This window comes from Hypomesus transpacificus, chromosome 18 (assembly GCF_021917145.1).
Source record: "Hypomesus transpacificus isolate Combined female chromosome 18, fHypTra1, whole genome shotgun sequence".
NCBI classification, from domain to species: domain Eukaryota; kingdom Metazoa; phylum Chordata; class Actinopteri; order Osmeriformes; family Osmeridae; genus Hypomesus; species Hypomesus transpacificus.
The window spans coordinates 2,198,606-2,220,710 of NC_061077.1; the positions used below are offsets into that span (position 1 = coordinate 2,198,606).

The 22,105-nt window shown below is 44.9% G+C and overlaps 4 protein-coding genes across 4 annotated transcripts; all 4 read right to left on the reverse strand.

Annotated features, from left to right (window-relative positions):
- Nucleotides 1–83: 83 nt before the first annotated feature.
- Nucleotides 84–3,897, reverse strand: LOC124480198 (hyphally-regulated protein-like; the record flags this gene model as incomplete). The annotated part of the gene is made up of 3 exons (XM_047039302.1): nucleotides 3,448–3,897; nucleotides 1,046–1,305; nucleotides 84–894 (listed from the first exon to the last, which is right to left on the reverse strand). A coding segment is annotated over exon 3 (756 nt), but the record flags the coding sequence as incomplete, so codon positions are not given.
- A 300-nt stretch (nucleotides 3,898–4,197) lies between these two features.
- Nucleotides 4,198–6,331, reverse strand: tlr9 (toll-like receptor 9). Its single transcript, XM_047040075.1, is given in 3 exon segments — nucleotides 4,198–4,499; nucleotides 4,641–6,162; nucleotides 6,164–6,331. Coding segments are annotated over 3 exon segments (1,818 nt in total). The 5' UTR covers nucleotides 6,253–6,331; the 3' UTR covers nucleotides 4,198–4,292.
- Nucleotides 6,332–8,705: 2,374 nt separating this feature from the next.
- On the reverse strand, nucleotides 8,706–16,826 carry apeh (acylaminoacyl-peptide hydrolase). Its single transcript, XM_047040574.1, has 23 exons — nucleotides 16,742–16,826; nucleotides 15,830–15,959; nucleotides 15,369–15,495; nucleotides 15,067–15,154; nucleotides 14,752–14,827; nucleotides 14,462–14,553; nucleotides 14,292–14,366; nucleotides 14,017–14,154; nucleotides 13,839–13,930; nucleotides 13,645–13,685; nucleotides 13,366–13,487; nucleotides 13,151–13,211; nucleotides 12,949–13,046; nucleotides 12,707–12,761; nucleotides 12,436–12,524; nucleotides 11,800–11,938; nucleotides 11,589–11,672; nucleotides 11,429–11,509; nucleotides 10,985–11,073; nucleotides 10,392–10,582; nucleotides 9,938–10,040; nucleotides 9,429–9,535; nucleotides 8,706–9,321 (listed from the first exon to the last, which is right to left on the reverse strand). The coding sequence occupies exons 1-23, from the start codon at nucleotides 16,745–16,747 to the stop codon at nucleotides 9,216–9,218; spliced, it is 2,190 nt and encodes a 729-aa protein (XP_046896530.1). The 5' UTR covers nucleotides 16,748–16,826; the 3' UTR covers nucleotides 8,706–9,215.
- A 202-nt stretch (nucleotides 16,827–17,028) lies between these two features.
- Nucleotides 17,029–21,512, reverse strand: LOC124480199 (GTPase IMAP family member 8-like). The gene is made up of 7 exons (XM_047039304.1): nucleotides 21,452–21,512; nucleotides 21,069–21,141; nucleotides 20,687–20,737; nucleotides 19,877–20,602; nucleotides 19,091–19,763; nucleotides 17,916–18,553; nucleotides 17,029–17,573 (listed from the first exon to the last, which is right to left on the reverse strand). Exons 3-7 carry the CDS (start codon nucleotides 20,715–20,717, stop codon nucleotides 17,311–17,313), a joined length of 2,331 nt encoding a protein of 776 aa, XP_046895260.1. The 5' UTR covers nucleotides 20,718–20,737; nucleotides 21,069–21,141; nucleotides 21,452–21,512; the 3' UTR covers nucleotides 17,029–17,310.
- Between the last annotated feature and the right edge of the window lie 593 nt (nucleotides 21,513–22,105).

The window sequence follows — 22,105 nt, forward strand, 5'->3', positions numbered from 1 at the left end:
TCCCTCACCTCCCTGCCCTCCCTCCCATCCCTCACCTCCCTCACCTCCCTCCCATCCCTCCCCTCCCCCCCTCTCCGCAGCAGCTCGTTCTCTCTCTGCAGCTCCCTGAGCTGATCCTGGAGGTCCAGTGACAACCCTTCTCCTCCCACAGCCGAGCCCAGGCCCGATGCACCTCGGCCAGCCTGCCGCAGCAGCCCTGAAGGCCCTCCCGTCTGGAGATGCTGGGTGTGCTGCTCCCCGTAGGCGTCTGGGGAGTGGGCCGTGCCCAAGGAGGTGGAGGTGATGTTGGGGCTGCTGCCCATGGCTGTGGTCCGGTCTGCGTAAGAGGTCCGGCTGGTGTTGCGGGTGGTGTTGCGGCCTAGGGTCATGGTTCCTTTGGGGTAACCCCCCGATGACCCCAGACCGTCACGGTCACTCAGGTAGACGGGTCCAGATGAGGTGTAGGCAGCGCTCAGGGACTGGACGTTCTCCATAGACATGGTTTTACCACCTGTGTCGGTGGTACCCGATTTGGAGCCTGACCCTGGTCTCTCTCCTGATCCCGACCATGTCCCTGTCCTCGATCGCGACCCATTCCTTGATCCCGTCCCTGCCCCAGTCCCAGACCCTGAACTAGGCCCTGCTCTTGGCCCTGACACTGACCCCGGCGCAAGCCCCGACACAGAACCGGGTGCGAGCCCTGATCTCAATCCCACCACTGTCCCAGCTTCCACACCTGTCTTTGACGCCGACCCGCTGGCCCCTCCCAGTTTGCGAGGACCCTGCTTGGAGGACCTGGGTAACCGTGGCGACCGTGAAGAGCTGCCTTCATGTCCGGAGCCTCTGGATCCACTGTGCATCTTGTTCTGAGAGAAGGCCTGACTGTACGCGCTGGGGCGCGTCAGCTATACATGACTGGACAGGAAAACAGATAAAAGATCGTTAAAAACAGAGAATCAGGTTCATTTCCCCTCAGAAAGGAGCGTCAGCAAGAAAACGCCCCGTAGGGCAGGAGAAGAAGAGTTCCTAGAAACCGCCATCTTGTTTGGCTTTCAGTGTGCCGTACTTAAAAGTTCTCCCCTTTGCCTGGTCGTGCTGTTAGGTCTCTTTCGGCAATGAGAATGAAGGGATGAAGAGGGTGATGGAGCCAGGTCTTGAGTCAGCGTCTGACGTCAGCCACTCGAGGTGGATGTGTCAGAGTTGCAGTGTGGGTCTTGGTTGATTCTAAGTTTAGATGGTAACAGTTACTGCCAGGTTCTGAGCTCTCCCACGGGCAGATGGACAATCTGGTCATCCTGTTGCTGCATGAGGACATTGTGAAAATACCTGTTCAAGCAGGACAAAGCAGGAGACAGGAAGAGAAGGTGAACTTTGAGAACATCCGAGTGTTTCAGAGACAGTAGCAGAGACAGAGGCTGAGGCTGGGGTACAAGTTGAGGCAGAAACAAACAGAGCACAAAGAGAGAGTGATCAAGACAAGGGAGGGGGGTCAGAAACAAGGACAAGTCAATACCACACCAGCACAGTCAAGACCATCCCCTGAGACCAGCGCTGTTGGACAGGCAGGATGGGAGCTCGCGACCATGTCTGGACATGTACCCTGCAACAACAGAACTGCTTGATTCTCAACCCCTGTGGAATTCACTGTCATATAAACTCACTAACAGGCCAATATAGGAAGTAATATGACCACTCCTATAAGCCCTATAAGAAGCATAGTGGTAATAGTAACAGTACCAATGTATTTTCTAGCACTGATGTTGGCGACAGCAGTGGACCGAAAGAAGGCGTATGTTGATAGATAAATGAATGCTGTGAGACTGGTAATATAGACTTCAGGTTTTTACCGTGGGTGGTAGAGTGATAGGGGGGTACTTCTGCCCTCTAATGTCTTTGCCCTCTGTCAGCCAAAGTACAGGGCACAGACGAGTTGGGGGGGGGGGGGTGGCAGGGAGTGAGAGAAAGCGAGCGATACAGAGAAAATAGGAGAATATTACAGAACCATGGACAGCGTACTAACAACTTTGCGTCAAGATCACATTGCTAAATCGAAGCTCCGACCAAACTGAACTTCGATAAGTTACCACACACGGTAGCGGTCCTAGCACTTTTGGCAACCTGGGCAAGATTTATCACCGACACCCCCCATTGCATTACAAATAGAAACTTGGAAATTAGAATTAGAAATCTGAGCGTAATGTGCGTAATGTGCCAGTCTCTGATTTTTCAGTCTCTTTAAACAAGCCAAGGTGAGCGGTGAGGGGAGAAATCGTGTGAACGAGGTTAGAGTGGGCCCACTCAACAACTGCAACAAGATACCCAACACATGAAGGTGTTGTGATTAAATGAAATAATTGTTAAAAATTCGGTGTGACATCTCCCTGACAATGTAGACCTGGCTTGTCCAAAACACTGTATAACCCGAATACAATCAGCCCACGGGGACTGCAAAAGCGGACGCAAATCCATTCCTTAATCCCTCCTCATATCTAAGAGGATTGGACGTTTGAGTCACAACCCGGTGCCACGGCTGGACGATTGGTTTAGGCTATGTCCATCACATGAACTGTCAATCCCTTGTCCATCAGAGTATGAGTGACAATGAATGATATTGTCTCGCAGTATTCCACCCAAAAGAAAGCAGTGTATTATGTTTTCACGTAAAACCTAAACATCTCAAGTCCTATGCTAAGTAAGTGCTATGAAGTACAGTAAAACATGAATGTATTATCTCTGCATTTTAATCATTCACACACAAGCGCAAACAGGTTAGCATATTGGCTACAACCCGTGTTGAATCACATTTTACAAGAACTCGGCCTTTAAATTACAATGATAAAATGGTGAGTTGGAGCAGCAATATTTCCTGTGGCCTTTCCCTTAAAGTAGGCTACAATTCCATGAGACGCACACAGTTCCACATGTTAACGCGGGGCTTTGCCATGTGTCTTAGCAAACCGTTTTTTAAAGGAATTGTTGCAGATTACTGCCTCGTTATTCTAAAGAACATGTTCTGAATTCTAACTAAAAGTAAAACTAATTGGAACTAATCGACAATCACTTTCTCCAACCAAAAAGCAGGTTTTCCTAATACAGCAGATGGCAACTAACTGTTGTTGAGGTTAATGGTGAGGTTCGCTTGACCTCAGACACTGCGCTACAGGTTTCTTACGTATAAGATACCTGAGACAGGTGTCAAATCTGATTGTACGTAAATTCATGATGTGGGCTACAGTAGCCTATGCTACTCTTTCTACGACAGACCGCGGGACCAAACAACTCTACAACCACGGCTGGGGGGATTAGTCTGACTCTAATGTGTACTACATGTATTTCTACATTACATAAGAATTAAGCCGCCACAGTACAAACTGGTATAGTTCACGTTAAAAAAGCAAAGAAAGTGCTGGAAAAATGTATCAATGTGATGTGTACCGATGTTTGTAAAACCTCCAGTCCTCCACTTACCGGACAGGCCATTCTCCATCACTGTAGAGTCCAGCTCGTGTCCCGGGCAAGATCCATAGTCTCATCATTCTCGTGACTTGTCCCACTGTCAGGCCTCAGGCGCGCGCACTCGCTTGCTAGCTCGCTCACCCACCATCGGTACGGCAGCAGCGGAGACAATTAAAGGGACCGCGATGGTTAGAGTTGTGCGCGCATACATTAGGCTATTACAGCTCTGGAACGACAGACCAGTATACCGCAAGTTCTATAGGCGCGTAGGCCATTCAAAGCCAACCGCATTCTTCGTGCACCAAGGACACACAAACAGATTGTAGACATAACACATTATTAAACTTGGAGCCCCTCCAGTCGTGTTTCGTTTCAATATGAACTGATCTTCCACACCCAAATGAAAAAGTTGGGGGAGTTAAGGGATCATTCCACCAGCCCCCCTCGTAACATCCACCTGACACCAACACAATGCATGTGTGTAGCCCCAAACACGCACTGTTGCATAATAAGGAACTGATCAGTCATTCAACATCGATGCAGCTGTGTTCCTGTTTTTGGCTTCTGGCTTCATTATTACTATAATAATGAAGTGGTTATTACATCCAGCGGAAATAGGCACACTGACGTAATATCTGCGTTTCATTTCCCCTTTGTTGAGTAGTAGACATGGGAGGACATTGAAAAGTTAATGCTTTGAAGAAAGTTGTAAGTGTTGTATTTATTATCATTATTATTATTATTTTTTATTGTATTTCCATTTATTTTATTTCACACAGCTGGGGAAACAAATGATTATCTAAAGAAAGAAAACAACCTTTTGATTTAAAAAAATGCAATTAAATTCATTACGTTTACTACATGAAGCTCTCACTCATATTGCCGTCATAGGATTGCAGGTTGTCTGATGACAGCGCTGCTCTCATACTGTTCCAGAATAAGGGCTGGGCTCGTGGGTTTCTGGGCCAGGACAGCACTGACTTTCTGCACAGCCTTTTCCTCAGCTGCAGATATTTCATTTTAGGAAACACCTCATCCAGAAGAACCAGCACTGCCACATCCACCTTTAAGACAGAAAAATACATGACATGTTGAATCCCCTAATAGACAATACGATTGCAAAACACTACACGCAGCAACACCACAAACATAACGTATGACAGGCAAAATGTGGACTAATAGAAAATATATTAGATCTTGCTGACCTTCTCATCCAGCAGCCTCTGCTGAACCATGAAGAACGCCTGGCGGATCATGCCACTAACGTTTGCACCACTCCCAGTCCCACCGCTCGTGAGGACGAACACGGTCTTTGCGCTGCTGTACACTGCATTATGGAGGTTCTCTATGCAGGACAAGCCAGGAAGCCAGTCCCTTTCTTCCAGGCAGAGACGGAACCTCCTGCGACCTCCATTCTCTAGGTGGACGGTCAACTCATTGTAGACCCAGTCCCTCACCGATTGGTTCTCAGTGTCAAACACCACAAACGCATCATAGTGGTCGTCGTAATCACTGCCTGGTAGTTGCGAGTAGCCTTTGTGTCCGGCCCACAACAACTGAAAGCAGTACCAGAGGTCCCAGCCATAGAGGTGCTTCAAGAGGGGCAGAGCAGTGAGTACCAAAACTAGGAAGGAGGTGGAGAGGAACGACACCCTTCCGAAAATCTCCGGGCAGGAGCGTGGGTCCATAGTCAGCAAGTTGGTCCCTTGCAGGGACTCTGGGAACTCGCATTGCACGTGCGTCGTGAGGCGAGGGATGTGCACCGGACTAGCCCGCAGGAAGTCTGAAAACCAGGCTGTGTCACATGAGCAAACAAATGGATTCCCATGCAGAGTGAGTGTTTTGAGGCTGCTACCGTTTCCCATGAGGGCAGGCAAGATCTGATGTTTAAGTATTTTGAGTTGATTGTTGTTTAGGTAGAGATAGCGCAAGCCCTCCATTTTTCGGAAGAATTTTTCTGGAAGCTTGCTAATCCAGTTGTAGCTCAAATCTAAGACAGTAAAGTTCGATCTAAAAGGTATGACTACATTAGGCAAGCTGGAGAGACGGTTTTTACTGATATTGAAGTGTTGTAACTGGCTAAGTACTGTGATGTTCTCCCATGGGAAATAGTTCAAAAGGTTATCGCTCAGTCTCAGTGCTCTGAGACTTTGTGGCAGATTACAAATAACCTTTTGTGAAAGGGACCTCAGCTGGTTCCTGGAGATGTCTAGATATACTAAGTTGGTGAGATATTTGAAAAACTCAAGGTAGTTGTCTCCTGTCTTCCACATGATGTTAAGCTGGTTCCCGGCAAAGTAGAGGTACTTAAGGGAAGTGCTGTTTAGAGCTTTATCTATTCGCATCCCAATGTCATTGTCATCCAGACTTAGCACTTCTAAACTGGGTAGGTTATTTATAAAGCCGAAGCGATGGCCCATGCCCCTCATCAGGAAGTGAAACTCATTGTTGCTTAGGTCTAGTGCCTTCAATGTGGCATTCAACTCCTGGAAGGCATTTTCATAATAAAAGTCAATCCTGTTGTGAGCCATGTTGAGGTACACAAGGTTGTCCAAATGTATGAACTGTTTTCCATTTAAAGCCTGACTCATATAGTTGTAGGAGAGGTCCAAACAAACAGCCCTCTCAATTCCCTTAAATATGTCACCCTTTATTGAGGTAATGACATTTTGAGAAAGGTCAAAAGTCAAGCTTTGATTGCAGAATTGTATCCTGAAATCCCAAATAGTTCGGATCTGAGAGAAATCTTCCTTTGATATCTCTGTCACGTCTTGTGTTGTCATGGCGGTGAGGGCTGTTGGACTTGGAGGAGCCCATAGCTCACGCCTCTCCCAGATCATGGGAGGTGGGTTCAGATCATCCACCCTGGTGTTGCCATTTTGATTCGCAGACATCTGAGGCAACTGATACATGGAGTTGTTGGTACACTTTGGAAGGAAATTCAAAAGGTTCTGGGAGAGGTCTACCTTTCTCAGGGATGGTAACTGTCCAAGAGCAGTTAGGTCGGAGGACTTTATGAAGTTCATTCGCAGCTCTAGGCTCTGAAGGTGACGTAGCTTTGTAAGAATTGCAAGGCTTTTGCTGGAGAGTTTTAGGAAAAAATTCCCACTAAGGAGAAGATAGTTTAAGTCTGTGATTTGGCTCAGATAGTTTGAGAGCACCAGGTTAGGAAATGTCTTCTTTGGTTCGTAGTTGTAAATGAGACTTAGCCAGGTCAATTGACTCAGCTCTTGAAAGAAGGTGCCATTACGTATGGCATGAGACAAGAAGTTGTCAGAGATATCAAGCCTTTTTAATTGTCTCAAAGAGCTGAAGAGGCCCTCCGGAAATGTACGCAGAGAGTTTCCTCTTAGGCTGAGAAACGTGAGTGAGCTGTTGTTGATTTGTAAAGAGTTTCTGTGTAGCTTTAAGGAGTTGTTATTAAGGCAAGGGAAACAGGGCTGGGCTGCATGATCACATCGTTGGCAGTTCCACTCCAAGTTAAGCCACTCAAGTTTCGTCATCCCAACAAATGCCTCATCGCCAACCTCAGAGATCTTGTTCTCCCTCAGATCCAGTTGTTTTAGTGAGAGAGGCAGCCCCAGAGGGATGGATGTGATATTGTTAAAGCCAAGATTAAGTTTTATCAGGTTACTTAGCTCATTGAAAACTCTCTCATTGATGTGGAACGACTGGTTGCAAGGGTTGAGATAGTGACAGTTCTTACCAAGAAACAGCTTCTTAAGCCCTGGAGTACCGAGGGGTTCACTTATGTTAAAGAAGTGATTATATTCCAGATCCAGAACTTCCAGGCTAGTGGGCAGCCAGGGGAGGGAAGAAAGGCTGTTCCCTGACAAATACAGTATTCTGAGTTTCTTAAGGCCTCTGAAAGCCTCCTTGTTGATATCCATCTGACATAACGGATTCCCCAGATCCCGTAGACTACCAGGGAGGCAGTTCCATCTGAGGTCCAACTCCTGTAGATTTGGAACACCAGAGAAAGCTACTCCCCTGACCTTCTGGATCTCAGTATGACTCAAATTCAATAACGTAACAGAGGGAGACTGGATCCAGGGGATGTGAGTGAGCTTCCTCTGAGAGCAGTCTACGTGCGTGCGGTTCACTTCATTGTCGCAGGGGAAGAACCTGGGATCTATGCTTCCAACCACAGGTAAAAGCTGACAAAGACAAAGTAGGTGCACATAATCCATAACCTGTAACGACAGAAGTAAACATTAACGATGGGAGGAACATTTCAATGAAGGCATTTAGGGCTGTGGTGCAAATTGAGAGGCCAGTTGTTTTCAAAACAAATTACAGGCTGTCTAAATGTCCCTCCAAACACATCATGCACTAAACCATAAATCACATTTCAACTTAATGTTTGCGGGGCAGAGGGAGGAAAAAGAGAAAATGGCCTTAATCAAGTCAAAAAGATAGGGTAACTGGCAAATAAATACAATACATATCTTTCCAGGTAGATTTACCTTCATGGTTCCCTATACAGTACATATTGATTTCCAGTGGCCAAAAAGGTCACATGCTAAAACATCCACTTGAATTGATTTTGATGTGAAATACAAAGTGCCCAGATATAAATGAACACATTTTGCTCAAATGTACTACTGTAACAATTTAGACATTTTACTGTATGTAAACTAAATTACATGAAAGTGTTTACCTTCAGTAGAAAAGAGAAATGAACAAAACACTTACCATAATTGTTTTGGAATAATCATCAACAACAACACCTTTCTTTTGCTTTGACTTGCAAATTTCAGAAATTTGTTGTAGATATTTGAACATCCACCGTGTATTAAGTGTTTGGAACAGAACAGCCCCTCGGTTGTTCTGATCTACTGTACTTACCATCCAATGGTTTAGTTTGCCTATTGAGAAGTGAGAGTCTGTGGTAACCTGTCATGTGTTAACAAAATGAGCTCATATCTAATCAGAAGGAGGGATTGAACCCTCTAAACACGATCTTGACTATTCTAAAGCCCTATCTAACTGCAACCTGTAAGACAAAGTAGAGAAAAACAGTATCCGAACTGAGATTATCTAGAAATAACATGTATTGGGTACTAGTGGTGCTCCTAACTTCATTCATTAAATTCTCAATTTCCATTGAGACGCGTCATTTAACACATCATTGAGAAATGACAGAGGCATAAACCCTGTCATCAGAAAAGTTAGTCCTCCTTCAGACGACAAACAAAATACAAAATAATGGTTCAACAAAAAACACAAAATACAACATAACAAAAAATACAATAACAAAAAATACAAAATAATGGTTCAACTTTTTTATTTAAATATGAATGATGGTTTTAATGTCCTTACCCAACACAGTACATCTTCATTAATACAATATCTTTTCAATAGTGTATGTCCCCACAATCAAATCATGTATAGATCAGACTTTAAGGCTATTTTAAAAGAGATAACATATTTCATTCTGAATGGTGGTACCCCTACAAAAGCCCTTGGAAGAAATAATAATTTTAATGAAATTACAAACCTCACCAAAATATGTTTGACTGTTTTGGTTTTGACAAAATTAAAAGAATATTACTACATTCTCTAATGGAATTGTGATTCAATCCAAATGACAACGAAACAAATAGATGAAACAGGCAAGCCCCTGGAGAGTTAGTGCAGATAAAGTCATTGCATTTAGGTTCAGTTCCCCCAAACTCAGTGCTCCTTTTGGCCACTAATAGTTTTCGGCAGGTGCGCTTGCTCATAGCGTTCACACGCAAGCCGCTTAAGCATCGTCACGCCGCCTCCCGTCCACGCCGTCACACACCCAGGTGCTGCGTCATCCACAGGGCGATGTTTACGAAACCGTCCGACTCGGCGTCCACCTTGGAGAGAGAGTGGTTGTTCCCTGGGTACCAGAGCAACCTGAAAGACAGCCATTCACGTAGGAGTGAGTCCCAAGGGGCTGAGGGTGAGCTAGCGTTTCACCACAACTACTTGGTGTGCTTGACAGCAGAGCGCCCCCCACTCACTTCACAGGAGCCTGCAGGGCCTTCAGGGCTCGGTAGTACTCCATGCCCTGCTTGCTTGGCACACGTTTGTCCTCCTCTCCAAGGGTCAATAGCACAGGAGTCTTCACCTGGGCCCCAGAAGGCACAAACACACAGTTACAATACGAACACATTCAAGCGCACATGCAGTGGGACACTCAGGTAGGGCACACTCAGGCAGGGCACACTCAGGCAGGGCACACTCAGGCAGGGCACACTCAGGCAGGGCACACTCAGGCAGGGCACACTCAGGTAGGGCACACTCAGGCAGGGCACACTCAGGCAGGGCACACTCAGGCAGGGCACACTCAGGCAGGGAACACTCAGGCAGGGCACACTCAGGCAGGGCACACTCAGGCAGGGCACACTCAAGGCAGGGCACACTCAAGGCAGGGCACACTCAGGCAGGGCACACATCCTGAGGGATTTCACTGAGAGGAATGAAGCTTCATTGTATAGCCATGTGGTGTGTGGTTCTCATGCCAGCTTACCTGAGGGACATATTTTATAGGGGACTTGTCAAGCATCTGTTTCCAGACAGCAGGATCTGGCAGGCAGTTTGGATTGTAGTCATAACCAGCCTCCACCATGCACCTGCTCACACAAGTACAGAGGCACACATTGTCACAAGGAACAGAACAAAAAAACCAAAATAACCACTTCTACAGGAAGCAGGGGTTAGAAACTGAATGTGTCACAACCCTGATGCTGCCAGCCTGTGTGTGAACAGTTGAATATTCCAGAGAAGCAGGAGACATCACCTCTGTAAGCAGCCACCAAACCCCCCCCTAAAAAGTCCTGAGATCAGTACTAAGGATGCTCATAAAAAAAAAAAGATCTGACAGATAAACGACGGTCGTTAACGACCTTTAACCTACAAAATTTAACATGTAAAATGGTGGAGTGTCTCTGACCCATACAAAAAATACCAATCAAAGTGTGTACCAGTCTGGGATGTCAGTACTGCCAAGCATGGAGGCCAAGTTGATGACCGGGTTGCGAGCAACGCAAGCCTTGTAGAACTCTGGGTACTGGCCAATCAGATGACATGCCAGGAAACCGCCATGGGAGCCCCCTGAAACTGCCACCTTCTGCTTGTCAAACGCAGCGTCCTCTAATACGCTCTCAACAGCAAACTAGTGTCAAAAGAAAAGATAGAACAGTGAGACTAAATTAGAGCTCATGATCGAGAAAATGGAGGGGGGGGATTGAAAGCATGAGAAAGTAAAAATATTGTGGAGGAAAAAAAACGACAACTATTCTGAATCTAAAACTGAGAAGAGAGCACATGATAGTGAAAAAAAATTGAAAGAAAAAAAAAAAAAAAAAAAGGTAATTAAAAAAAACCCTGTTCTTAACCAAATTGTGACAGGTTAAAGTACATTCACAGATGTCTTCCTCTTTTTTTCCCCTTCCCATTTCCTCTATTCTGGAACTATTCTGAATCTAAAACTGTGAAGAAAGCACATGAGAGTAAAAAAAAAAAAAGACAATGTTCTGAACAGATTGCAGTGAATGAGGTCCCCCCATCTCCTCACCTGGACGTCCTTGACGTCCTGAGAGCCCACGAGGCCGGGCAGGCTGAGGACGCTCTCCTGGCCGAAGCCGATGGATCCCCGGTAGTTCACTGAAACAACAGCAAGCCCAGCATGCCTCGTGTCAAGACAGGTGAAGCTCTGTTCTAACTGCCTACTGTAAGGATGTCTAGTGGTGGTCATTCAAAACGCGTCAGCAGAAAAGACGCACATGCCAACAGGCACACGCTAACACACTGCCGCTGTCCTGAATTGACCCCCTAACAAGCTCATCTCCTCTGAGTGACATCCTCCCTGTGAACAAGGGAGAGAGAGAGACCTACTCATCCACTTAAACAAACACTCTGTCTAGTCTTTGGCTTATGCTGTTGGTGCCTGGGTTCCACACCCAGGTCAAACAAGAGTTCCTCCAGTATGAAGGGATGTGATGGAGGGATCTCCACTCACCTAGCAACACGGCAAAGCCCATCCTACACAGAGCAGAGGAGGAGAGGAGCCATTGTGCCACAAACACTGAGTGAGGACCCCCTGTGAGAGAGACAGATGATGAATACTCAGCATGCACACACACTTATGCCCCCCACACACACACACTAAGGTGACCCACCATGAGGTGTGACGATGAGAGGCAGCTTCAGACCCTCCTTCATGTCTCTTGGTTTCAGCAGCAGGGCGTCAAAGTCCAGACCAGCTGCAGACGACAGGACAGATCATGTTAGCGTCCATCAGTTTTCAACCCATTAAGACACTGAACCCACAACAAAACTGGAGATTTAAGCCATCCATTCTTTAGAACAAAAGTGGTAGGGTGCTCTCACGGTATTGGCTGTTATCTTGGTCTGAGGGCGGGGTGAAGTTCAGGATCTGCCAATCGATGTCAGGCTGTGTCTGAGCCTCTTCGAGAGTAACCCATGTCACTTCCTCCCTGGAACCACTCGGTGGCAGGAAACCCACTCTCTAAACACAGGAGACCATATCAAGGCCTCAAGATGGGCTCAATTCAAAAGTGTGGAACAAAGCTCTTGTAAACAACACATGCTGTCTACTTCACATTTGAACGTTCATAAGTTAAGTAGTGTAAGTCATACTGTTCAAGCACCCTTCCCTCTGCTGAGAAGAAGACATGAGGCCTACCAGGTGACCATGAGGCCTACCAGGTGACCATGAGGCCTACCAGGTTAACATGAGGCTTACCAGGTTAACATGAGGCCTACCAGGTGACCATGAGGCCTACCAGGTTAACATGAGGCCTACCAGGTGACCATGAGGCCTACCAGGTTAACATGAGGCCTACCAGGTTAACATGAGGCCTACCAGGTGACCATGAGGCCTAGCAGGTGAACATGAGGCCTAGCAGGTGACCATGACGCCTACCAGGTGACCATGAGGCCTACCAGGTGACCATGAGGCCTACCAGGTGAACATGAGGCCTAGCAGGTGAACATGAGGCCTACCAGGTTGGGGGGGCAGTTGGGGGCAGAACAGCTGACCACCATCAGGTTCCTCTCAATGGTCAACAGCGACCAGCTACCAATGTCCGACTCTACATACAGGGAACACACACACACACAAGAATAAATGAGCTGGCAGACCAAACCAGCAGAGTTCTGTCTGTCTACGTAGGAGGAGAAGCAAAAGCAGATGTAGAATATCAGCATGAAGACAGTCAAGGCCAGAAACGACTTGGAGGACGCAGGCAAGTTAAGGTAAACACAACCCACTCACTCGATGACGTCAGCGAGGTGACAGCCCCTGTGGTCGTGTCCACTGACAGCAGCTCCTGGAAGTGATGACACATTACCAACCACAGATTGCCACAGTGCGAAACCAATCAAACCAAATATATTCACGTCACAAGACACTTTGTTCCAATATCAGTTCTCTGTAATACAAGAAGGAGCTACGGGCTCCACTGTTGGTGGTGGGTTTCCGTGGTGACGGGGTGTTTCCGTGGTGACAGTGCGTACCTTGCGGCTGCGCTGGGGGCAGGAGAGGAGGACGCGCTGGCTGTCAGCTGACCAGCACAAGGGGGACAGCTTGGAGGTGTAGATACCGGCAAAGCCATCTACACCCGCCCACACAAAGACAGACGTCAGAGTACATACACACACTTATTGGTTCACACTTACTTGTTCAAACATGCTGACACACACACACACAGTTCCTTACCCTCTCTTGGTCGCTTGACTATATCCACCACCACCGAAGTCTGTTTGGTGTACCAGTCATACTACAGGCACAGGAAAGCACAGTCAATCCAGGGTCTCAGTCTCAAGTAGAGAACACTAAACCCTGTCGGTCTGGTTCCTGGGAAGCTCAGACAGAACACTGATGAACTGATAACCTCAGGTGCAGTTGAGAGAAAGGTGGAAGAGCCGCCTCACCACACACAGCTTGCTGCAGGGCTGGTGGGGGCCGTAGACGGCACACTCCAGGTAGACTATCCTGCACTGGTCTGGGCTCAGTCTGGGGGAGCACACTGCACTGGAGCCTGACGACAGCTGCTCTGAAGGCCACAAACACACACACACAGGGAAATCAATGCAAATACCTGGAGGAAGTGGTGAACTTGTGAGATACGTACATGTCTAATGGATTATTGAAACCAGACAGGGAAGGTATGATATTAGTAGTATACTACTAGACAACATAATACCCCTTACCACATTTCCCCCCGGTCAGATCCACGTAGAATAGGGAAGACCTTCAAAGTGATGCATGGGTAGAGAGCATGAAAACATAACCAGTGTTGACATTAGCATTGGAACATTTTGCAGAGGTACTCCAACAGGCCAGGGGAGCTGTCACTCAACAACTCCTGCCCCAGAGTCTTTAACAAGCAATACAAAGCGCTCACCTCCTGTTGGGGCAGAACTTGAGTCCAAGTCTGAAAGGCTCGTGCCACCAGCCCACAAACACCACACCAGTGTCCCCTGGAGCCCAGAAGGCCTGCAGGGTAGGGACAGAAATGCCGCAAATAAGTGTCCAGCCATCGAAATATAGTCATTGAGTGAAAACGCAACACAGACACATACCTGTCCAGGAGAGATGTCTTCAGGAAGTCCCTCCAGCACAGAGACATTATTGCCCTCGATGTCCAACACACACAGCACAGGAGCACTCTTACTGACCAGGGTCTCCCCCCAGTCCTCGTAGAAAGCAAACTGCTCCCCCTGCCGGAATGAGTCACACATACAAGTAGAGAAACCAATCCGGCTAAACACTCTGTTATAACACCATCACATGATGTGGCCTTGAGGCTGAAACTAGTACTGTACGTGTTCAATACGTAGTTGAATTTCCTGTTTACCTTAGTGACTTCCTTCTTTTCCATTTTCATAGCGTCTTCCTCATCCCCAAGTGAACTGGACTCTGGAGGCTCTGTCTGTACACCCACAAAGACACAGCGAGCCCAGGGTTTGAATACTTGGTAACTCGTGTTTGACCTGTTAGCCTTTTTGACTTTCTATATTTCCTGACCTGGAAGAAGGACTCGGCCTTGGGTCTCTTTCTTTCGGCCACATACAGCAGGTGGGTTTCGGAGAGCGACCACACCAGACAGCCAAACTGATCTGAAACACAAGCCAAAGTAAAGAAACAACTGTCTAAGATAACCCTTGCTATTATTTAAGAGTTAAAACGACATCCAGTAATACACAAGTCGTCAGCCTGCGCTCTGATGACAGAGGTTTATGGTCAGAGTGATGAGTGATCTGTTTAGAAGGTAAGAATGAGGGAGGATTTAAATAACGTTCCAGAACAGGCCTCACCATCCTCATAGACCTTCCCGTGCTTCTTCAGGGCGGTCAGGTTGATGCTCTTCACCTTGATGTTCTTGCTCCAGACCTGAAGGGTTGAGGGGGCAGGGGGTTTCACAGTTCCAAGTTAAATCATACAAAGACACAAGGCAGAATAATATGAGCACATTGCAAAATATTACTGACTCAACAGAGTTGATCCTGTGATGCTACAAAAACTATTTCCACCGTGAAAGATCAACACCTCTTTTTGTTTTGTTTAATGTAAATAAGAAAAAAGCTACTTTTTCAACTCAGTCACAAATACGGCTACCATGTCGCCCTCACCTCCAGAAACTGTTTGTCCTCTCCTTTGACCGAGCATTCTCGAACCACAGCTTTCATCTCACCAGAAGGAGAGTCTTGACTCAACAGCCTGGTAGAGATAGGGAGCAAACTAACCTTAATACACGCACAATCTAAATAAAAACAATTACTTCTCAACAAATAACTTGCAGTGCAATAAGCTGGTTATGTCTGTTTCATAGAACTATCTAAACTCCAAAAATCTGTTTCTATGCTACAGCCTTTGACATGTGACGTCAAGACACTTAACATTTGGTGAAATAACTGACAAAACGTCCACGTACTCTCCTTTGGTCTCCGTGCAGTTTCCTGAGGGGCCGGAGTACACCACTGACTTATCATCATGAAACACTATGTACTGACGGCAGAATTTGACATTCTCATTCCTCTCCAGGTCACGTTGACTCCATTCTGGGGGAAGACATGGAATCAAACCATTGATGATGTATCCTAAAAGCACAAGCAAGTGATTCTGTGGAACTGCAGGCCCCGTGGTGTGCGTGTGCTTTTAAAATGTAACCCCAAATACAATATACAGCCCAATATGAAATTATATCATTTATTTGCTATGGTTCAGAAAACATACGCTTTCCCAGATACTACTGACAGATATTTAGGCAACCAGAATAGTCTTGGCAACCCTAGTCTTTAATTTGGGGCAACATACAACATGCATTGGAAAAGGTCAGACACACAAACACAGGCACTAACATGCAGAATCACAGACAGACGACAAAACACAAACCTGTGTAGATGTTGCTGTATTTTCCTCCGTATTGGGAGGTGATGACGGGCCCTACGTCGGCTCGGGACAGAGAGGGGAAGAGACTCAACTCTCTGTAGAGTTTAGAGATGTCCTCCGGATTGGTCATTACCTTTCCATAACATACAACAGAAGCACTGACACAGCGGACCAAGGATGTGCACCGCCTTACAACATGAAATGTTACTGATCTGTACATATCCCTACGTTTACGTTAGGTAGCTATAGCTAGTTCTAGGCTAAGTTAGTCTATTCGAGCAGTATTATTATACTTTCTAGATACTGTAGACTAGAGATACTGTAATCAGGAAGCGACATAGTAGCGCCAGGTAGTTGTTGACAATGTGCTAACTCGCTAACGTTAGTGCAGCCATGCAAAAATTGGTTAGTTGTATGTAGTAGAAACATAGTTGCTAGCTGCCTTAATATAGCGTATGAGTAACGTCTAGCTAGCAACAAAAGGTGACAGTTAACCTTGCTAGCTTTCTAACTGGTACATAGCACGCCACTAAATAGCTATTTAATCTCGCTAAATAGTTAACTTTGCTACTGTGACCAGCAAGCCCTACCAGTCATTCTAGGCTTACTAACAAAATATAACATAGCTTGGCAGCTAGCACTCTTGGCTAACTAATTTCAACAGGTGTGCCTCTCCTCTCAAGGCTAACCAGGAAGTTCCCAGACCACTGTGTCACCACTGAACTGTTTAGCGAGAAAGCTATACTAGTAGCCTACTTAGCATTTAAAAATATACTGCTAGTTAGCAAGTAGCTAACGTAGCAAGAAAGCAGCAAACTGTATACTGCTACTTTTCGTATCAACTACAATCTAAAACCAACTTTATATAACAAACTGATATGTGCTAGTTAATGTGACATGTTCCCATACACATACCTCCATTGTTGTGTTGACAAGTTACCTCATCAACTCAACTTCCTTATAGGCGTGATCAACTTCATGCAGCGCCGGCGGCGCCCACAGGCGGCTGACTTGAGGAAGTGCATGCCGGTTAGAATGTTTTTTTAATTTTTATTATTATTATGCCAAGGTATCAATAACATTACATTACCGGATTCGATCTGGCAACCTTCAGATTACTAGTCCGATTCCCTAACCGTTTAGCCATCTGACTCCCCTATAATTAGCAAAACATGACCTTACATTGTGATAAGCATATTGCCAATGGGAAGAAACACAAGAAACACAACAGACATGGTGAAGCTGAATATTTTGGTTTTAAACATTTCTTGTCTGGAAGTCAGAGTCTGTTTGGTTTGTCCTCCAACATTAGGACAAACGTTTGGGGTCAGTTTGTATTATAAAAAAGTCAGGCAGGTTCCTGCAAGCTATTTAGTTGTTTCACACGAAAAAGGCTACATACTACGATAAAAGCAGGAGACTTTCACTTAACAGGAAAACAGTCAAAGGCAGTATCAGTCTTTTGGTGGGTTGTCAAAGACTTTTTAGTTCTGATAAATTGTTTTCTCAGTTTGACTGTTTGCATATGGGTTTATTTGTCTGGCTTCAGCTAGAGAGACATGTCCCGAAGAAGAGGTCCCTGCACTCGTTAGGTCATATCCTGTAGAGGAAGTTGCTTCAGTACAGCTGGCATATCCTAAAGATGAGACTGAGGTTCCGTGGTTCTCTTTCAGCCAATCATATACCTTGGCACGAGACCCATAGCCCCTGTATGAGCTCCCAGTTCCAGAGAGTATGTCACCGCTCACTGAAACACAAAATAAAACATTCAGAGACATAACAATAATAAAGCCCTCCATAATGTTCAACTACATGGCAAAACAAACACCTTCTGAATTGTGAACTATTATTTGATGTAGTGTTGCTTTAGTGTAACTTTTTTTTCTAGCATGCAATGTAACAGTGCCATACAAGCTGCATTACTGATTCATGATACTTCACTGTAGGTCTATTGATTAAATCATTCATGATTCCATTTTGAATGAATTGTTTTGAAATGTGCAACTTTGCAAAAGAAGGTTGAGGGGTATGTTAAATGGTAAAAACTGAAATTGAAGTCAGTTGTTTGTACTGGGACTATGATACTCACTGCTGGGTGGAGTGTGTTCGATGCTGTTCCTTCTCCTGACAGTTTTTAGAATGGACTTGTCATGTTCCATCGCCACTACCTTCAACATGCGCTCTATAAGCTCTTCCTCCCTCCTTTCCCATTCCCCCTGAGTAAAAGCAGACTCCTCTTTAAAACTTGAGCTTCTCTTGGATGTATTTTTTGTCTCCCCAAAAGGAAAGTGCCCTCTGTTTCTCCTGGTCATCTGCTCAATCTTCTCCATCAGTTCTGTCACCTCAGAGACGTTAAAGTATGTGCAGTTCAGAACATGATACCTGTGCCCACATTTCTCCACCAGCCACTTGAGGTCTTCTCCTTCAGACTCGATGTACTCCTCAATAGCTCTACCCCCCAACCAATGTCCCCAGGTGAACAGGACTAAGGTATGTTTCCACACTTTCTCACCAAGGGCCTTCATGTTTGCCTCTATGTGGCTCCTGTCTGTCTTTAAGAAAGTGTCTGTGATTGGAACGACCAGGAGAAAAGCGTGTGGTCCTGGTGAACACAGACTTAAACCATTCAGAAGGTCGCTGGACTGGCTTGTGTCCCAACCTGGGGAGTCAACCACTGTCAGATTCCTCCCTGCAAGATGCTTCTCTCTTCTGATGTACTGTGCCGTTCTGCATGGAGAATTAAATTCCTTTGAGAGAAAAGACAGTTCATTGTTCAGCAATCAACAAGAAAAATTGCCTCAAACATTGCTTTACTGTAATTTGTTTTTCTCTCAGTACACTGCAAAACTTGTTTCTGTATTCACAATCACAGCAATGGAGGTATGTCTATAGGAACATTGTTTTGTTTGATTATTTGTTTTTTTTGAATGTGAAACGGAATACAATGTTTTCATCTTAGTGGTTTGGATACTCACCCTAAGTAGCATTGTGTCAAACACATTGTGACACAGTATCATATTACCAGCTGTACTTTTCCCAGTCTGGCTTTTCCCCACCAGCATCACCCTTAATTCTGCCTGGTGAACATTTTCCCCTGTTCGACAGAATCATAACAGAACAGTGTTCTTAATGATCTGAAAGAGGCCTTTATCTCCATAGTATTCAACTTTTGTTTTAATCTTCACAAGTTACCAACATAAATGCATGTGAAAGGCATCCTCACCTTCAAAAAGAGCCCCTAGTGTCATGTTTTGTCTGTGTAACTTCAACATGGCCATCTGTGCCTTTCTCTCCACCTCTTGACCTGTCTTCTCTAAGGACTCTGAAACATTTCTGTCAGGCACATAATGGTGACCTTGGTTTCCAGCCACCATCTCCTCTATCTTCTCCAGCAGGTCTGTAACCTGAGTTGAATCACCTATGTTCTTCTTGTTGAAGACATGATACCTGTTCCCACACAGCTCAAGAAGCCCCTGGAGGTGATCCCCTTCACATTCTATGTGGCTCTCAACATTTATGTCCCCCAGCCAGTCTCCATGTGTGAACAACACGATAGTATAACTCCAGACCATTTCTGTGAACAGTGTCATGTGTTCCTTCACTGCTTCTAAGTTGGCGCTAGTGAATGCTATATTTAGAGGAACCACTAGTAGGACAGCATGGGGTCCAGGAGGACATAAAGTCATGCTGCGCTGTATTTCCAGTTTGTCCATCTCAGAAGTGCTGCTAAGGCTCTTGTTGTAGAACCACCCTGGTGAGTCGACCACTGTGAGATTGCGGCCTCCGATGACACCATGGCTTGTCTTACAGAACACAGTTCTTCTACCACCAACTTCAAAGACTTTGTTGTCCAGAATTGTGTTTCCTGTTGTGCTCTTTCCAGCACCCTGTCCCCCCAACATCAGAATCCTAAAATGGGATTGATGATGTGATTCACCTGTCAGGAAAAGGGATGTGTTTATTCCATGTTCAAGAACACTCAACCACATTAGATTGAAACCACAAAATAATCATTCCTCAGAAAAAATTAAAATAAAAGGATGAGCTCACCTTTAAGCGACTGCAGTCTGGATCTTCGTTTTAGCACCCCGGTCCTCCTCTTATCTGCTTTTTCTTTAATTGTTATTGTCTTTTCTTTCAACTTAACAAAGCCACCTTTCTCAGTCTCATAGTGGCTGTCTCTGTTTACCCCCACCATCTTATCTATCTTCTCGAGCAAATCATTAACCTGAGTGGCATCATTCTTGTTCTCAACATGGAGAACGTGGCAGCGATCTTCACATCTCTGTACAAGCCGTCGGAGGACAGGTTGTTCTCTGAGGTTTTGAATCATGCTCTTTGGGTACTGAATGTCTGCACTAAACACTACAATCGTATGTCTCCAGACTTGGTCACTGAAAAGAACCTTCATGTGCTCTTCCAGTGATGCTTCATCAATTTCATCAAATGGATAACAAATAGGAATGACTAGGAGGAAGGCATGAGGCCCAGGTGGACATAGATGAAGATTCCGTTTGATTTCAAATTGATCCAGTTGAGGGGTCAAAGCCAAAGGATGGGACCAGACCCAGCTGGGAGTGTGAACCACTGTCAGCTTCCTCCCATGCACTTTTTGTTGTGTCATCATCACTTTCTGGGCAGTTCTTTTCCCCATCTCAAAAAAGTCTCTACTCAGGATGAGGTTTCCTATCAAGCTTTTTTCACTTTGTTCACCGTCATTCATCTCTCTTCCACCAATTAGCACAATCCTTAATTCTGACTTGTAGTTTGTCCAACCTGTGTGTGAGATACACAACATAAAGAAACATTCCTCAGCTGATATACATTTCGTTGTTGGTTGATTGTTTCCAGACAACTCACCAGAGACAGAGGCAGAGCCTGTAGTTGCCATCTTTGTATTTTACTTTCTCTCTGAAAAATATCATAGAGACACTGGTAAGTTGCATATTTGCATAAGGTGCTATTGGTAAGTAGAGATCTCAAAAGCACTGTGTTTAATGAAAATATTGGTGAGATTGGTGCTATATTCATTTGTTTTTCACTCCAGTTAATGATACATGGTTGTCACATAAAATTGCCAGGTTGATGTTACAATATTACAGCATCATACATTAATTTTCAATTAATCCTGGAAAATTGTATTCAAAAGTAACATCAGTTCATAGAAAAACAACGCAGAATACATATATCTTGTAAGAGCAATAAACAGCAATGAAAGAGCCATGCCCTTTGTGAGCCATACCTGGCAGTCATTAACTAATCATCAAGCCAGTTTACAGGAAAAGGTTTTTTTCCGGTTCTCAGACAGGGAGATTCTGTTTGGGCAGACAAGACAGTCTAATAAATAGAAAACACAATCACAACACACACTTAATTAATCTGGATTAGAGTTATAGCCTTAGATTAAGGACATGTATTTGAAAAACCCTCATGCTCAAGTCCCTCCTGCAGTATAAGGAGAGTACACAACTCTTTACTATGCTACTCCTTTTACCAGTTGTGGTTGATTGTACTGAAATATTATAAATTGCACTATTCTTGTCAGTTGTATTTTGAAATCATATTTTTGCATTCATATTATGGTTTCACTAAAAACGTAATTGATGGTAGTCTATTGCTACTTACCTATGTATCTGAGAGGTGGTTCCTGCAGACAACCCCTCATAAGAACAGACATCAGACAACTAAGATGACAAACACTTTACATAAGAAACAAATCTTTGTCCGGTCAAAGGTCTGTCATCTTGGTATCTATTCTACACCAACTGCCAAGGGAGTGGAAATGTGCTAAGGGAACTATTTCTAGTCCACAGTCAAGTTCATTCTGTTATTTATTAATACTTTTACAAAGCAACAGCATATGAAGCCTTGCTCCTCAGATAACAACGTTAAAAAACTCAAAGCAAAAGAAAGTGATGTTGATAATACATCCTACCTACTGCCATTCAGAGCTCTTGTTGGGCAGTGGCATTTGACTGCCCTGCCATAAGCTACAAAGGCTATCGTACATTCCATAGTTGATTTGACAATTTGACAATTCCTGTAAATAAGACTATAATAATAATAAGTCCTCTGTCCAAATGTTTTTTACTCTAAGGAAGTTTTTTACTTAGGAAGTCAATGTCCTCCCTTCACATATATTTCGACATATTAACAGATTGACAGGTTCATATAAGAGCTTTTTTTAAATACTGAAACTGAAGAAAATGTAAGGTTCTAGAAAGGGAAAATGTAAGTGGTTTAGTATGTAAACATTCATAATAATGACATAAGGTGATT

What these genes read in the sequence shown, in the direction of transcription:
- LOC124480199 (XM_047039304.1), bottom strand. Translation starts at nt 20,717, where the DNA reads ATGGCAACTACAGGCTCTGCCTCTGTCTCTG. An exon ending in GCACAGATGGCCATGTTGAA is followed by an intron (nt 18,554 to 19,090) that starts GTTACACAGACA and finishes TTCTCCATGCAG; the next exon opens with AACGGCACAGTACATCAGAA. An exon ending in CGAACACACTCCACCCAGCA is followed by an intron (nt 17,574 to 17,915) that starts GTGAGTATCATA and finishes TTTGTGTTTCAG; the next exon opens with TGAGCGGTGACATACTCTCT.
- apeh (XM_047040574.1), bottom strand. An exon ending in AGGACAAACAGTTTCTGGAG is followed by an intron (nt 14,828 to 15,066) that starts GTGAGGGCGACA and finishes TCAACCCTTCAG; the next exon opens with GTCTGGAGCAAGAACATCAA. An exon ending in TCTGACCGGGGGGAAATGTG is followed by an intron (nt 13,488 to 13,644) that starts GTAAGGGGTATT and finishes TGTGGCCTTCAG; the next exon opens with AGCAGCTGTCGTCAGGCTCC.